Below are 17,685 nucleotides of genomic sequence, written 5' to 3' on the forward strand. Positions count from 1 at the left end.
CTTTAATTTTGTTATTAGTTGGCTTATGTAATTGACTGCTCCCATGTTGGGGCATAAATCTTGACAATTGTTAGATCTTCTTTTTGGAGAGACCCTTTAATTATGATAGCGTCCTTCCACATCTCTTATGATGGCCTTTGGCTTAAAATCTAGTTTGATACAGACACTTCTCCAATGAAGACATACAAATGGCTATCAGACACATGAAAAAATGCTCATCATCATTAGCCCTTAGGGAGATTCAAATTAAAACCACATTGAGATATCACCTTACACCAGTTAGAATGGCCAAAATTAACAGAACAGGAAACAACATGTGTTGGAGAGGAGGTGGAGAAAGGGGAACCCTCTTACACTGTTGGTGGGAATGCAAGTTGGTGCAGCCTCTTTGGAGAACAGTGTGGAGATTCCTCAAGAAATTAAAAATAGAGCTTCCCTATGACCCTGCCATTGCACTCCTGGGTATTTACCCCAAAGATACAGATGTCGTGAAAAGAAGGGCCATCTGTACCCCAATGTTTATAGCAGCAATGGCCATAGTCGCCAAACTATGGAAAGAACCAAGATGCCCTTCAACGGAAGAATGGATAAGGAAGATGTGGTCCATAGACACTATGGAGTATTATGCCTCCATCAGAAAGGATGAATACCCAACTTTTGTAGCAACATGGACGGGACTGGAAGAGATTATGCTGAGTGAAATAAGTCAAGCAGAGAGAGTCAATTATCATATGGTTTCACTTATTTGTGGAGCATAACAAATAGCATGGAGGACAAGGGGTGTAAGAGAGGAGTAGGGAATTTGGGTAAATTGGAAGGGGAGGTGAACCATGAGAGACTATGGACTCTGAAAAAACAATCTGAGGGGTTTGAAGTGGCGGGGGGGGGAGGTTGGGGTACCAGGTGGTGGGTACTATAGAGGGCACGGCTTGCATGGAGCACTGGGTGTGGTGAAAAAATAATGAATAATGTTTTTCTGAAAATAAATAAATTGAAAAAAAATCTAATTTGATAAAAGGATTGCCAGCCCAGCTTTCTTTTGATGTCCATTAGCACAGTAAATGGTTTTCCACCTCCTCACTTTCAATCTGGAGGTGTTATTGGGTCTAAAATGAGTCTCTTGCAGACAGCATATTGATGGGTCTTGCTTTTTTATCCAATCTGATACCTTGTGTCTTTGGATTGGGGAATGTGGCCCATTTACTTTCAGGCTAACTATTGAAAGATATGAATTGAGTGCCATTGTATTACCTGTAATATCATTGTTTCTGTACATTGTCTCTATTCCTTTCTGGTCTATGACACTTTGGGGCTCTCTCTTTGCTTGCAGGATTCCCTTTAGTATTTCTTGCAGGGCTGGTGTGGAGGTCACAAATTTTTTAATTTCTTTCTGTCCTGGGAACTCTTTATCTCTCCTTCTATTTTGAATGACAGCCTTGCTGGTAACGTATTCTTGGCTGCATATTTTTCTGGTTTAGCACCCTGACTATACCATGCCAGTCCTTTCTGGCATGTCCTGAGCTGCTCTCTGGATTTTCTCTTTTTCTCTGAAATTTGCAAGCTTCACTACTATATATCAAAGTGTTGGCCTATTCTTATTGAAATTGAAGGGGTTTCTCTGTGCCTCCTGGATTTGAATGACTTTTTTCTTCCACGGGTTATAGATGTTCTCTGCTGTAATTTCTCAGATATACCTTCTTCCACACACCCTTTCCTCCTCTTCTGGGATCCCAGTATTCTAATATTGTTTTGCTTTATGGTATCACTTATCTCTTGAATTCTCCCCTCCCCTTGAATTACTGATCCAGTAATTGTTTATCTCTCTTTTTTTTCTCAACTTCTTTATTCTCCATCATTTTGTCTTCTTTGTCACTACTTCTCCTTTCTGTGTCATTTATCCTAGCAGTTAGAGCCTCCAATTTTTAAAATTTGAAATAGTTAATATTTATTAGTTAATTATAGCTCAGTAAGTGTGTAAAAGATAAGTAGGGTTTTATTTCTCCATTACCCATTATGTACGTGATGAATTTTTTTAAATTTCTATTCAATTAGCTGATATATGATATATCAGTTTCAGATATAGTGTTCAGTTAACCATCAGTTGTATGTAATACCCAGTGCTCTACACATCACATGCCCTCCTTCATGCCCATCACCCAATTACCCCTACCCCCATCCCACCTCCCCTTCAGCAAATGTCTGTTTCCAATAGTTAAGAGTCTCTCATCATGATTTGTCTCCCTCTTTGATTTCTTCCATTTAGTTTTCCCTACCTTCCCCTATGATTCTATGCACTTTTTCTTATATTCCCCATATGTATGAAACAATATGATAATTGCCTTTCTGTGATTGACTTATTTCTCTCAGTATAGTACGCTCGTTTCCATCCACATCAATGTAAATTGTAAAGAGCTCATCCTTTTTGATGGCTTTGTAATATTTCATTTGTAATACACCACATCTTTTTTTAAATTTTTTTTTCGATTTATTTATTTTCAGAAAAACATTATTCATTATTTTTTCACCACACCCAGTGCTCCATGCAAGCCGTGCCCTCTATAATGCCCACCACCTGGTACCCCCAACCTCCCCCGCCACTTCAAACCAGTCAGACTGTTTTTCAGAATCCATAGTCTCTCATGGTTCACCTCCCCTTCCAATTTACCCAAATTCCCTACTCCTCTCTAACGCCCCTTGTCCTCCATGCTATTTGTTATGCTCCACAAATAAGTGAAACCATATGATAATTGACTCTCTCTGCTTGACTTATTTCATTCAGCATAATCTCTTCCAGTCCCGTCCATGTTGCTACAAAAGTTGGGTATTCATCCTTTCTGATGGAGACATCTTCTTTTTCTTATTAAATTTTTTTATTTTTTATAAACATATATTTTTATCCCCAGGAGTACAGGTCTGTGAATCGCCAGGTTTACACACTTCACAGCACTCACCAAAGCACATACCCTCCCCAATGTCCATAACCCCACCCCCCTTCTCCCACCCCCCTGCCCCAAGCAACCCTCAGTTTGTTTTGTGAGATTAAGAGTCACTTATGGTTTGTCTCCCTCCCAATCCCATCTTGTTTCATTTATTCTTCTCCTACCCACTTAAGCCCCCATGTTGCATCACAACTTCCTCATATCAGGGAGATCATATGATAGTTGTCTTTCTCTGCTTGACTTATTTCGCTGAGCATGATACGTTCTAGTTCCATCCATGTTGTCGCAAATGGCAAGATTTCATTTCTTTTGATGGTTGCATAGTATTCCATTGTGTATATATACCACTTCTTCTTTTTTTTTTTTTAAAGATTTTGTGTACTTATTTGACAGAGAGAAATCACAAGTAGATGGAGAGGCGGGCAGAGAGAGAGAGAGGGAAGCAGGCTCCCTGCTGAGCAGAGAGCCTGATGCGGGACTCGATCCCAGGACCCTGAGACCATGATCTGAGCCGAAGGCAGCGGCTTAACCCACTGAGCCACCCAGGCACCCCATACCCCATCTTCTTTATCCATTCATCTGTTGATGCACATCTAGGTTCTTTCCATAGTTTGGCTATTGTGGACATTGCTGCTATAAACATTCGGGTGCACGTGCCCCTTTGGATCACTACGTTTGTATCTTTAGGGTAAATACCCAGTAGTGCACTTGCTGGGTCATAGGGCAGTTCTATTTTCAACATTTTGAGGAACCTCCATGCTGTTTTCCAGAGTGGTTGCACTAGCTTGCATTCCCACCAACAGTGTAGGAGGGTTCCCCTTTCTCCGCATTCTCGCCAGCATCTGTCATTTCCTGACTTGTTGATTTTAGCCATTCTGACTGGTGTGAGGTGATATCTCATTGTGGTTTTGATTTGTATTTCCCTGATGCCGAGTGATATGGAGCACTTTTTCATGTGTCTGTTGGCCATCTGGATGTCTTCTTTGCAGAAACGTCTGTTCATGTCCTCTGTCCATTTCTTGATTGGATTATTTGTTCTTTGCGTGTTGAGTTTGCTAAGCTCTTTATAGATTTTGGACACTAGTCCTTTATCTGATATGTCGTTTGCAAATATCTTCTCCCATTCTTTCAGTTGTCTTTTGATTTTGTTAACTGTTTCCTTTGCTGTGAAAAAGCTTTTGATCTTGATGAAATCCCAATAGTTCATTTTGCCCTTGCTTCCCTTGCCTTTGGCGATGTTCCTAGGAAGATGTTGCTGTGGCTGAGGTCGAAGAGGTTGCTGCCTGTGTTCTCCTCAAGGATTTTGATAGATTCCTTTCTCACATTGAGGTCCTTCATCCATTTTGAGTCTATTTTCATGTGTGGTGTAAGGAAAAGGTCCAATTTCATTTTTCTGCATGTGGCTGTCCAATTTTCCCAACACCATTTATTGAAGAGGCTGTCTTTTTTCCATTGGACATTCTTTCCTGCTTTGTCGAAGATTAGTTGACCATAGAGTTGATGGTCTATTTCTGGGCTCTCTATTCTGTTCCATTGATCTACGTGTCTGTTTTTGTGCCAATACCATGCTGTCTTGATGATGACAGCTTTGTAATAGAGCTTGAAGTCTGGAATTGTGATGCCACCAACTTTGGCTTTCTTTTTCAATATTCCTTTGGCTATTCGAGGTCTTTCCTGGTTCCATATAAATATTAAGGGTTATTTGTTCCATTTCTTTGAAAAAGATGGATGGTACTTTGATAGGAATTGCATTAAATGTGTAGGTTGCTTTAGGTAGCATAGACATTTTCACAATATTTATTCTTCAAATCCAGGAGCATGGAACATTTTTCCATTTCTTTGTGTCTTCCTCAATTTCTTTCATGAGTACTTTATAGTTTTCTGAGTATAGATTCTGTGCCTCTTTGGTTAGGTTTATTCCTAGGTATCTTATGGTTTGGGGTGCAATTGTAAATGGGATTGACTCCTTAATTTCTCTTTCTTCTGTCTTGTTGTTGGTGTATAGAAATGCAACTGATTTCTGTGCATTGATTTTATATCCTGACACTTTACTGAATTCCTGTACAAGTTCTAGCAGCTTTGGAGTGGAGTCTTTTGGGTTTTCCACATATAGTATCATATCATCTGTGAAGAGTGATAGTTTGACTTCTTCTTTACCGATTTGGATGCCTTTAATTTCCTTTTGTTGTCTGATTGCTGAGGCTAGGGCTTCTAGTACTGTGTTGAATAGCTGTGGTGATAATGGACATCCCTGCCGTGTTCCTGACCTTAGCGGAAAAGCTTTCAGTTTTTCTCCATTGAGAATGATATTTGCGGTGGGTTTTTCATAGATGGCTTTGATGATATTGAGGTGTGTGCTCTCTATCCCTACACTTTAAAGAGTTTTGATCAGGAAGGGATGCTGTACTTTGTCAAATGCTTTTTCAGCATCTATTGATAGTATCATATGGTTCTTGTTCTTTCTTTTCTTGATGTGTTGTATCACACTGACTGATTTGCAGATGTTGAACCAACCTTACAGCCCTGGAATAAATCCCACTTGGTCGTGGTGAATAATCCTTTTATTGTACTGTTGAATCCTATAGGCTAGTATTTTGGTGAGAATTTTCGCATCTGTGTTCATCAAGGATATTGGTCTATAGCTCTCTTTTTTGATGGGATCCTTGTCTGGTTTTGGGATCAAGGTGATGTTGGCCTCATAAAATGAGTTTGGAAGTTTTCCTTCCATTTCTATTTTTTGGAACCGTTTCAGGAGAATAGGAATTAATTCTTCTTTAAATGTTTGGTAGAATTCCCCCCGGAAGCTGTCTGGCCCTGGGCTTTTGTTTGGAGATTTTTAATGACTGTTTCAATCTCTTTACTGGTTATGGGTCTGTTCAGGCTTTCTATTTCTTCCTGGTTCAGTTGTGGTAGTTTATATGTTTCTAGGAATGCATCCATTTCTTCCAAATTGTCAAATTTGTTGGCGTAGAGTGCTCATAGTATGTTCTTATAATCGTTTGTATTTCTTTGGTGTTAGTTGTGATCTCTCCTCTTTCATTCATGATTTTATTTATTTGGGTCCTTTCTCTTTTCTTTTTGATAAGTCTGGCCAGGGGTTTATCAATCTTATTAATTCTTTCAAAGAACCAGCTCCTAATTTCGTTGATTTGTTCTATTGTTTGTTTAGTTTCTATTTCATTGATTTCTGCTCTGATCTTTATGATTTCTCTTCTCCTGCTGGGTTTAGGCTTTCTTTGTTGTTCTTTCTCACGCTCTTTTAGGTGTAAGGTTAGGTTGTATATTTGAGAACTTTCTTGTTTCTTGAGAAAGGCTTGTATTGCTATACATTTTCCTCTTAGGACTGCCTTTGCTGTGTCCCACAGATTTTAAACCATTGTGTTTTCATTATCATTTGTTTCCATGAATTTTATCAATTCTACTTCAGTTTCCTGTTAGACTCATTCATTCTTTAGAAGGATGCTGTTTAGTCTCCATGTATTTGGGTTCTTTCCAAATTTCCTCTTGTGACTGAGTTCTAGTTTTAGGGCATTGTGGTCTGAAAATATGCAGGGAATGATCCCAATCTTTTGATACTGGTTGAGTCCTGATTTAGGACCGAGGATGTGATCTGTTCTGGAGAATGTTCCATGTGCACTATAGAAGATTGTATATTCTGTTGCTTTGGGATGAAATGTTCTGGATATATTTGTGATGTCCATCTGGTCCAGTGTGTCGTTTAAGGCCTTTATTTCCTTGTTGATCTTTTGCTTGGATGATCTGTCCATTTCAGTGAGGGGAGTGTTAAGGTCCCCGACTATTATTATATTATTTTTGATGTGTTTCTTTGATTTTGTTATTAATTGGTTTATATAGTTGGCTGCTCCCATGTTGGGGGCATAGATATTTAAAATTGTTAGATCTTCTCTTTGGACAGACCCTTTGAGTATGATATAGTGTCCTTCCTCATCTCTTACTATAGTCTTTGGCTTAAAATCTAATTGATCTGATATAAGGATTGCCACTCCTGCTTTCTTCTGATGTCCATTAGCATGGTAAATTCTTTTCCATCCCCTCACTTTAACTCTGGAGGTGTCTTAGGGCTTAAAATGAGTTTCTTGGAGGCAACATATAGATGGGCTTTGTTTTTTTATCCATTCTGATACCCTGTGTCTTTTGATTGGGGCATTTAGCCCATTAACATTCAGGGTAACTATTGAGAGATATGAATTTAGTGCCATTGTATTGCCATTGTATGTTACAGACTTCTTTTCCCAGGCTGCTTTCAGGATTTTCTCTTTGTCACTAAGACTTGTAAATTTTACTATCAGGTGACGTGGTGTGGGCCTCTTCTTATTAATTTTGAGGGGCGTTCTCTGAACCTCCTGAATTTTGATGCTCGTTCCCTTTGCCATATTGGGGAAATTCTCCCCAATAATTGTCTCCAGTATACCTTCTGCTACCCTCTCTCTTTCTTTTTCTGGAATCCCAATTATTCTAATGTTGTTTCATCTTATGATGTCACTTATCTCTCGAATCTCCCCTCGTGGTACAGTAGCTGTTTGTCCCTCTTTTGCTCAGCTTCTTTATTCTCTGTCATTTGGTCTTCTATTTCGCTAATTCTTTCCTCTGCCTCATTTATCCTAGCAGTGAGAGCCTCCATGTTTTATTGAACCTCATTAATAGTTTTTTGATTTCAACTTGGTTAGATTTTAGTTCTTTTATTTCTCCAGAAAGTGCTTTTATATCTCTGGAGAGGGTTTCTCTGATATCTTCCATGTCTTTTTTGAGCCCGGCTAGAACCTTGAGAATTGTCATTCTGAATTCTAGATCTGACATATTACCAATGTCTGTATTGATTAGGTCCCTAGCCTTCGGTACTGCCTCTTGTTCTTTTTTTTTGTGGTAAATTTTTCTGCCTTGTCATTTTGTTCAGATAAGAGTATATGAAGGAGCAAGTAAAATACTAAAAGGGTGGCAACAACCCCAGGAAAATATGCTTTAACCAAATCAGAAGAGATCCCAAATCGTGAGTGGGGAGAAGGGATAAAAAGAGGTTCAAAAAAAAGAAAGGAAAATAAAATGGAATTAAAAAAGAAAACGAATAAAGAAAAGTATGAAAAAGAAAATATATATATATTAGATAAACTAGTTAAAAAACATTAAAAATGAAAAGGGCCAAAGTTAAGAAAAATTAAGAAAAGAAGAGAAAAAAATGAAAAAGAAAAAAATTACTTTAACTGCAAGACTCAAAAATCACAGGGAGAAAGCCATGAGTTCCGTGCTTCGCTTTCTCCTCCTCTGGAATTCTACTGCTCTCCTTGGTATTGAAACTGCACTCCTTGGTAGGTGAACTTGGTCTTGGCTGGATTTCTTGTTGATCTTCTGGGGGAGGGGCCTGGTGTAGTGATTCTCAAGTGTCTTTGCCCCAGGCGGAACTGCACCACCCTTACCAGGGGCCGAGCTGAGTAATCCGCTCGGGTTTGCTTTCAGGAGCTTTTGTTCCCTGAGCGCTTTCCGTAGAGTTCCGGAGGACGGGAATACAAATGGCGGCCTCCTGGTCTCTGGCCTGGAGGAGCGGAGAGCCCGGGGCCCCACTCCTTAGTGCGCCCTCAGAGAACAGCACCCAGTAACTCCCGTCTGCCTGACCTCCGGCTGCACTCCGAGCTCACCGAGCCTGCGACCGGTTCAAGGTAACCCCGAACTGCGAGCTTACTGTTGGCTCTGTCTCTGTAGCCGGCTTTCCCGCTCCAATACCCGCAAGCTCTGTGACACTCAGACACCCACGATCCTTCTGTGACCCTGCGATACCTGAGGTCATGCTGAACCCGCGTGGGCTTCGCCCCGGTTTAGCCTCTGGAGCGATGTCCCTCAGCGGAACAGACTTTTAAATGTCCCGATTTTGTGCTCCGTCGCTCCGCCGCTTGCCGGGAGCCGGCCCCTCCCCCCAGGGTCTATCTTCCCGGCGCTTTGGATTCACTTCTCTGCCAGTCCTACCTTTCAGAAAGTGGTGGTTTTTCTCTTTCTAGAATTGCTGTTCTTCTTCTCTTTGATCTGCCGATGGATTTGCAGGTGTTTGCACTCTTTAGATAAGCTCTCTAGCTGATCTCCTGCTAGCTGAGGTAGTCTCAGCCTGCTACTTCTCCGCCATCTTGACTCCTCCCCGACCACATCTTCTTTATCCATTCATCTGTTGATGGACATTTGGGCTGTTTCCACAGTTAGTCTATTTTGGAGATTGCTTCTATAAACATTGGTGTCCAGGTGCCCCTTCAGATCAGTATGTTTGCATCTTTGGGGAAAATACCTTGCAGTACAATTACTAGATCATATATTTAACTCTTGGAGAACCTCCATACTGTTTCCAGAAGTAAAGCCTCCATTTTTTTTTATTGCATCCCATTAATAACCTTTTGATTTCAACTTGGTAATATTTTTGTTCTTTTATTTCTCCAGAAAGGGATTCTCCAGTGTCTTTTGTGCTTCGTTCAAGCCCAGCTAGTATTTTTATACTTGTTATCCTAAACTCTAATTCTGCCATTTAGTTATATCCATACTGATTAGGTAACTGACAGTCGTACCTCCTGTTCTCTTATTTCAGGTGAGTTTTTCCATCTAGTCATTCTGTCTAGAGAAGAATAGAAAATGAGAGAACAAAATACTAAAATAACAACAACAACCCCAGAGAAATATAATCTCTATAAACCAAATCTCTATAATCTTTATAAACCAAAATAAATAAATAAATTAATTAATTAAATAAAAATTTACAAAGCAAAAATATAATCAGACAGGTGATGAGAACAGAGCAATACACTAGATTCTGGGTATATTTTGGTCTGTTTCTTAGAGGAAACTACATCCCAGAATTGTAAAGAAAGAAAAATATATATATATATGCAAAAATAAATTTAAGCACTATGAAAGGATAGGATGTAACTATAAAAATTAAAATTAAAAATGTTTAAAAAACCTGAGTTGATAAAATGAGAAATTGATTGTAATGGAAAAAGAAAAAGAAAATTAAACTTGAAAGTTTAAGGAGCCACGGATTCTATATAGTATTTTCCCCCAGCACTAGAGTTTTGCAGTTGTCTGTGATTCCTTAAACTTGATCCTAGCAGGAAGTTCTTGCTGATTTTCTGGGGGAGGGGCCTGTTGCGCTAATTCTCAGAGGTCTTTGCCCTGATGGTATTGCACTGCCCTTGCCAGGGTTCCAGGCTAATTTAGGGCCTCCAGATTCCTCTTTGTGGCTTTCATTCCCTGCTGGTTTTCTGCACTGCTTGAGAGGATTAGAATAAAAATGTGAGCCTCCCAGTGTCCAGCCCTTGAGCTGAAAGCAGGCACCCTCCACTCTTCAGTGTGCCCTCACAGAAGAACTGTCAAACACTCTCGTCTCCCTGGTTTCTGTATGCACTCTGTGTACACCCAGCCTTTGAGCATTTTTATCTCAGCCATGCAACCCCCTTTGGAGTATCTAAACTTTGCAGTCTTCTGTGGCTGCATTCATGCCAGTCCTCTAGGGGGAGGGAGGAGGTCTTGTCCTGGTTCTTCTGCATGTTTGGCCCTGCTCTGAGAGTGGTTACCCAATGGTCTGGGGTTTGTGGTTAATGGCAACACTGAGCTGAAAGCCCCCTCCTCCGCTCTTTGATTGCAGCTGGTTTCCCTGCTGAAACTCCTGGGAACTCTCCCATACTCAGGCACCCCATTCTGTGTGACCCCGGGGATCCCGAGATCAGGCAGTTCTACCTAGGATTCTACCCCACTTCTCCACCTGAGTGCTTTTCAAGCAGGGATGTCCCTCATCAGATTATACGTATAAAAGTTCCTGTTTGTGCTCTTGTCTCAAGTTATGGTCTGGGATCAAGCCCCACCACTGGGCTCCCTGCTCGGTGGAGAGTCAGCTTCTCCCTTTGTGCGTGTGGTCTCTCTCTCTCTCTCAAATAAATAAAATCTCTTAACAAAAAAACAAAAACAAAAAAGTTCCTGTTTGCACACCACTACTATATCACTTTCTGATAAGCAGTCTATGCATCCCCCCAACAATTTATCTTCCCATGTATCACCTTGGATTCATTTCTCCACTCCACACCTCCTACCTTGCAGAATGTGGTCACTTTTCTATTTGTAGAATTATCACAGTTCTTTTCTTAGATCTCAGATTGAGTTCACAGGTGTTCAGAATGATTTGAAAGCTATCTAGCTGAATTCCAGGGACTGGACAAAACTATGGCCCCCTATGCCTCTGCCATATTCCTCTTCTCCCAGAAATTACGTATATTTAATAGACCAATATTAATTGTACTTTTTCTCAGATTTATCTAAATAGTGTTATATCTCTTTCTTCTGTTACCTAAGATTAAAATAAGTAGGGATTTATTTTATTTATGTGATTATCTTTCTATTTAAGCAATCCCTAACTTAGTTTTAATCTCTAATAGTGTTATTTTAAGTTCACATTTCATAAGCTATATATAATTCCTACAATTATGTGTCTTGTTTAACTTGAACATTATAAATATTTGACTTATTTCAGAGGCAGCAAGAGTTGGAAAAAAATATAACTAGAGAACTAGAAGAAGGTATGTTGCCAAATTTCTGAATTAAGATGGTCATTGATATCTGAAATAAACTATGAATGGTAAATCCATTGCTTTCTATTGTTTGGATAATAGGTACTATGTTAATTTTTTTAATATATATATCTAATAAAAATGTAAAACATAAACATAATGAGGAACATACTTATTCCTCATTTAGTCATCATTTTTCAGACTTAAAAAAAATCTCCAAATGTCTATTTATATGTTATTTCAAGCTGTAATCTTCCTTCACTTCTGCCATCCCTCTGGAACTGTCAACCTGAATATGAGGACTTTCTTTTTTTTTTTAAGATTTTGTTTATTTGACAGAGAGATCACAAGTAGGCAGATAGGCAGGCACAGAGAGAGGGAGAAGCAGGCTCCCCACTAAGCAGAGAGCCCAACGTGGGGCTCTATCCCAGGACCCTGGGATCATGACCCGAGCCCAAGGAAGAGGCTTTAACCCACTGAGCCACCCACGTGCCCCTATGAGGACTTTCTTAAATCCTTATTTCTGCTAATGATATAAAACCAAAATTTTTAAAAAAAGAAAAAAAGCAGTCTTGTCTTAGGTGATACTTACTTAAGCAATTATAGTTCAAATAGCCGTCACTTGACAGGTGACATTTAAACCTCCAGTCGTTGATTTTGTCATTGATTTACCTTTTGCCATTGGATAAAATTCCAAGCTCCATACATGGAATAAAAACACCCACATCAGTTTGGTTCTTGTCAGATTTTTCAGCCTTCTCTATCGCTAACATTTACCCTACTCTGCTGCTTTGCTCTTGCACCTCTTCAGCATTGACTACTTGCAATTCCACAAGTGTTCTTCCTCACTCTCTGTGTATGTTCTTTGTATATGCGTCTTCCCTCCACCTGGCATGCTTCTTCCCTGTCCTTCAGGTATCAGCTTACATATCCCCTCCACCAAAAAGCAGACAATATTCATAGAAAACTAGGGTTTTCCTTCTGTACGTTCTTATGTTCAACTCTGAAAATTGCCTGTTTGATTTTTTTCAGTCTGTTGTACATGATTGTTCACGGGTGGGCTCTGTTATCATCTTGTAATGAGAAAAACAGAAGCTCTGATATTTATCCACAATAGCAATTACCTCAGTGGGCAACTGTGAGCAAAATAGATTTAAAAGTAATCTTGTATTTTATATTGTAGTTGTATTAGATGTTTTTCATTCTTCATAACACTCATAAAGCTTCAACTTTGTTTTTTTAATAACTTTTAGTTAAGAATGAAGTATTTTAGATAAAGACTGTAATTCTTTTTCTTTTCAGGTGCTGCTGAATTTGAATCAGGCTCATCTGGTGGGACCACCTATTTAGAATCTACTTTTGAAAGTCATATAAATTGTGATGACGTACTGAAATCACACAGAGAATACTCAGAGTTTCTGAAGAAAAAGTATAGCATCTGAAACATAAATAGTAGAAATTTATTTACTGGATGTTTATACAACATTTTAATAGTTTCCTATTAAATGGATGATATGCAAAAATCTTTCTTAAAGGAAAATATTTTTGGATCATGTGTGTAATGAAAGTTTATATAATATTTTAGCTATGTTTCTTGGTAGCTAATTAACTTTTAAGCAGATTTTTTTTAATGTGGAAATCAGCATTATTGGGTTTTACATGCTTCAGGCTGCCCAAATACCAGCTTTCTAAACAGCACCCAACCAACCAAGTTTTCATGAATACTTCAGTCTTGTTAATTGAGAACTTTTTGGTATTTTCCAATTTTTATTACTACATATGAATCTAGAGATTTAGACAGACATTAATTTTAAGACAAAGAGTCTTAAAATTAGAAGAAAAAAAAAAGAACTTTTACCCCAGAACCATTTGCAAGACAATTGTTAAATTATGCCTGATTCCCATAGCATTTATATCCTACAAGTCAGTACATTCCGCATAACTACTGTACAACCTTGACAATCAGACAATTCTAATACAGTTGCCCTTGAATAATTGCAAGGGTTAAGGGCACTGACCATTTGCAGTCAGAAATATGTGAATAACTTTTGACTCCCCAGGCACTTGAGTACTAATCTGCTATTGACCAGAAAACTAACTTTTACAAAAACAGTTAATTAGCCTGAGTTTTGTTTGTTATATGTATTCCATATTATATTTTTATAATAAGCTAGAAAAGAAAGTGTTATTAAAATCATAAGGAAGGGGGGACAAGATGGCGGGGAAGTAGGAAGAGGCGTCTTTTCAGCCTATACCCCAAAGTGAGCTGATTACCTACCAAAGAACTCTGATCACCCATGAAATCAGCCCGAGATTACACGTCTGGATCTCTACAGGGGCAGAAGACGCCAGTGGGCAGGTAAAGCTGAGTGGGAACGGTAGACTGATATCAGAAGATAAACAGAAGGGGGAGGGAGCCACCAGAGGTGACCGGTTGGAAAGTAATACCCCAATCAAGCGAGAGCGCCCTGCGTCTGGGGACCAGCATTAACTTAGAGACTGGTTGAAAGCACTCCAAAAGAGCAAAGGATTGCAGGGGGAAATTGTGGGAATCGGGGTGGCTAGGGACAGGGCTTAAGTCCCCAGTCCCAGGACAGCCTCCCCTGGTGCTGAGGCAGAGAGAGTGCGGCGGGGAAACCAGCTCTTGGTCCCTAAGCCGCCAGCACACCCGAGAATGCGTGGGGTCCATTTCCTGTGAGGGGATGGGAGCCGCGCTGGGCGACAGAACATGGAGCCCTGCTATAGAGTCTGAGATACTCCCCTGAGAGAGATACAAAGGCCCAGGCGGTGCCCTTTGATACGCGCCATTCTTTCAGACCAAACTCTCCCCCCAGAGAGGTTCGTGGAGGGCCTAGCCTGGTGCTTTAGGACCTGCACCCCATTCTCAGAGCCTGAGACCCGCGCGCAACCCACAGTCTCCCCTGAAATTGGTGCGCACAAGCCGGGCGTTCTTAGACCCAGAAAGTCCAGGCACTCCCAGCCCTGGCCAGCGGGAAAATCTCAGTGTGCTATTGCTGCTTGGACCCTCTCTGGTGGTCTGGAGCTGCCCAGACAGCTGCCACGGCCTTGGCTTAAGGTACAAGCAAAAGATCCTACATCCCCAGGGACCGCGACTCGGAACCTGCTCTGCCAGCAGCCAAGGGGAAACTTATTTAGGCTCTGCACCCAGACTGAGGCTTCTCTCTGAGAGGGAGATCAGGGTGTGGTTTGCTTTCCTCTAAAACTACAAAAACCATCAAAAGCAGTCAAAGTGAGAGAGAGAGAGAAAAAAGTGAACAAACATAAAAACCGCCAAAGAACAAAAGCCTGAAAAAAAAAAGTTTCCTCAGAGCCCACCCCCTTGAGGTGGGTGGGAGGACTTAACACAGGGAACATCATTGACTGAAAACCCACGTGGCAGACCCTTCCCCCAGAAAACATACCAAGAAAGAAAAAACAGAGGGGGAAAAAAAAAGGACTACAAGAGAACAACCACTAACTCATAGGAAAACTTTTATTTTTCACTCGTTGCCACTATTCTGGTTCATTTTTTTTTAATACATAGGTAATTTTTTAACCTATTTACCATCATAGCGAGCTGTACAGTACATCAAATTTCATAATCGCCTTCTAAGCTGAACTTTTTGATACATACACCTATGTTTTCCTTTTGCATTTCAATTTTTTGAATTCTTTTTTTTTAATTTTAGTTTAGCTTAGCCTAGTTTATTCCTTTTTATATTTATCTTCTAATATTCATACAGAGTTAAACTCCAAAGTAAGTTTGAATCAATACTACCTTTCCCCAATCAATACTACCCCTATAGGTAAACCAATTTTTAATCCCCCTTTATCTTAGGAAAGTTGAATCCTTTAACAAAGATATCAAGATATATCCAGGAAGAATCAAAACAACCTTCCTCATGCACACTGAGAACTTATAACCACTCTCCCATCTTTTTCTTCCACCAGTGTTTCTGTGTTTTTGTGTTTGTCCTGATAGCATATAAATCTTACACTTGGGGTTCCTTTTGATGAGGTTCTTCCTTTATTTGCATATTTTTTTCTCTTGTCATATACTTGTATCAGTCTTTTTGTTTGTCTGTTTTTGTTTGTCTACTTCATAAATCTTACCTTGGGGACCATTTTTGTTGAACCTTCTCTTTCATCTTCCCTTTCTTCCCTCTCTCTCTCTCTCTCTCTCTCTCTTTTTCTTTTTCTTTTTCTTTTCTTTTGTCTCTAGTTTGGGTGGGGAATCCTGATTGCTCAGAAGTGTTCCAGGGTGCACCTTGACTGCACCACAGTTGATACATCCAGCTACATCTGTTCAGTCTTCTCCCACCAAAATGACTAGGAGGAGGAATGCCCAACAGAAGAAAAATACAGAGGATGGACCTTCTGCAACAGAGGCAACGGCTCTCAACATAGACAATATGTCAGAAAGAGAATTTAGGCTAACAATTATCCAGGCAATAGCTAGGTTGGAGAAATCCATGGATGACCAAACGGAATTGATTAGGGCTGAGCTGAAAGCGATGAGAGATGATGTTCACAATATTAGGGCAGAGCTTAAAGCTACCAGGGAGGAGGTTCACAATGCTCTCAATGAGTTCCAATCTAAACTCTCTCAAAGCTAGGGTAACTGAGACAGAAGATAGAATAGGTGATCTGGAAGACAAAGATATAGAAAGGATCAGAAGGAAGCCTGGAACAAACAGCTTAGAAACCACGAAAACAGAATCAGGGAAATAAATGATGCCATGAAGCAGTCCAACATCAGAATTATTGGAATCCCTGAAGGGGAGGAGAAAGAAAGAAATCTAGAAGATCTAGTGGAACAAGTCCTTCGTGAAAATTTTCCCAATCTCGCGAATGGAACCAGCGTTCATGTACTAGAGGCTGAACGGTCTCCACCCAAGGTTATACATCCCAAAAAAACATCACGACACCTGATAGTCAAATTGAGGAATTATAATTGTAGGTATAATCTCTGGAAAGCCACTAGGGCAAAGAGGCTCCCTTACTTAGAGGGAAACCCAACAGAATAACGTCAGACCTGTCCACAGAGACCTGGCAAGCCAGAAAAGGCTAGCAAGATATATTGAGGGCACTAAATGAGAAGAACATGCAGCCAAGAATACTTTATCCAGCAAGACTGACATTCAAAATGGATGGAAAGATAAAGAGTTTCCAAGACCGGCAATGCTTAAAAGACTATGCAACCACCAAGCTGACACTGCAGGAAATATTAAGGGGAGTTCTATAAAAGAGGAAAAATACTAAGAATAGCATTGAACAGAAATATAGAGACAGTCTACAGAAAGAAAGACTTCAAAGGTAACACAATGTCGATAAAAACATATCTATCAATAATCACTCTCAATGTGAATGGCCTAAATGCACCCATAAAATGGCACAGGGTTGCAGATTGGATAAAATGACAGGATCCATCCATATGTTGTCTACAAGAGACCCATTTTGAACTTAAAGTTACACCCAGACTGAAAGTGAAAGGAGGAGAAGCATTTTTCATGCCAATGGGCCTCAAAAGAAGGCTGGGGTAGCGATTCTCACATCATAGAAATTAGACTTTAAACTAAAGACTGTAGTCAGAGATAAAGAAGGACACCACATAATGCTTAAAGGGACTATCCACCAAGATGATCTAACAATTGTAAATATCTATGCTCCCAATATGGGAGCAGCCAATTACTTAAGAAAACTGTTAATCAAGATAAAGAGTCCTATTGATATGAATACACTAATCGTAGGAGATCTTACACCTCTCTCAAAAATAGATCATCAAAGCAGAAAATCAATAAAGAAACAAGAGCATTGAATGACACATTGGACCAGATGGACCTCAAAGATATATGCAGAACATTCCACCCTAAAACAACAGAATACTCATTATTCTCAAGTGCACATGAAACCTCCTCCAGAATACACCACATACTGGGTCACAAATCAGGACTCAACTGATACCAAAAGACTGAGATGATTCCCTGCATATTCTCAGATTACAATGCTTTGAAACTGCAGCTCAATCACAAGGAAAAGTTCAGAAGGAACTCAAACACCTGGAAGCTAAAGGCCACCTTGCTTAAGAATGCTTGGATCAACCAGGAGATCAAAGAAGAACTGAAACAATTCATGGAAACCAATGAGAATGAAGACACTTCGGTCCAAAACCTATGGGATACAGCAAAGGCAGT

At 39.9% G+C, this 17,685-nt stretch overlaps 1 protein-coding gene across 1 annotated transcript in view; it reads left to right on the top strand.

Moving 5' to 3' along the window:
• Positions 1-13,014, top strand: part of LOC122891185 (ankyrin repeat domain-containing protein 26-like) — a 131,626-nt gene extending 118,612 nt beyond the window's left edge. Inside the window, exons 31-32 of the mRNA XM_044226676.1 lie at positions 11,455-11,500; positions 12,794-13,014. Of these exons, the coding sequence (XP_044082611.1) occupies positions 11,455-11,500; positions 12,794-12,933 (186 nt within the window). The 3' untranslated portion in view covers positions 12,934-13,014. The remainder of the gene's footprint in view (positions 1-11,454; positions 11,501-12,793) is intronic.
• Positions 13,015-17,685: the final 4,671 nt, after the last annotated feature.

This window comes from Neovison vison, chromosome 12 (assembly GCF_020171115.1).
Source record: "Neovison vison isolate M4711 chromosome 12, ASM_NN_V1, whole genome shotgun sequence".
NCBI classification, from domain to species: domain Eukaryota; kingdom Metazoa; phylum Chordata; class Mammalia; order Carnivora; family Mustelidae; genus Neogale; species Neogale vison.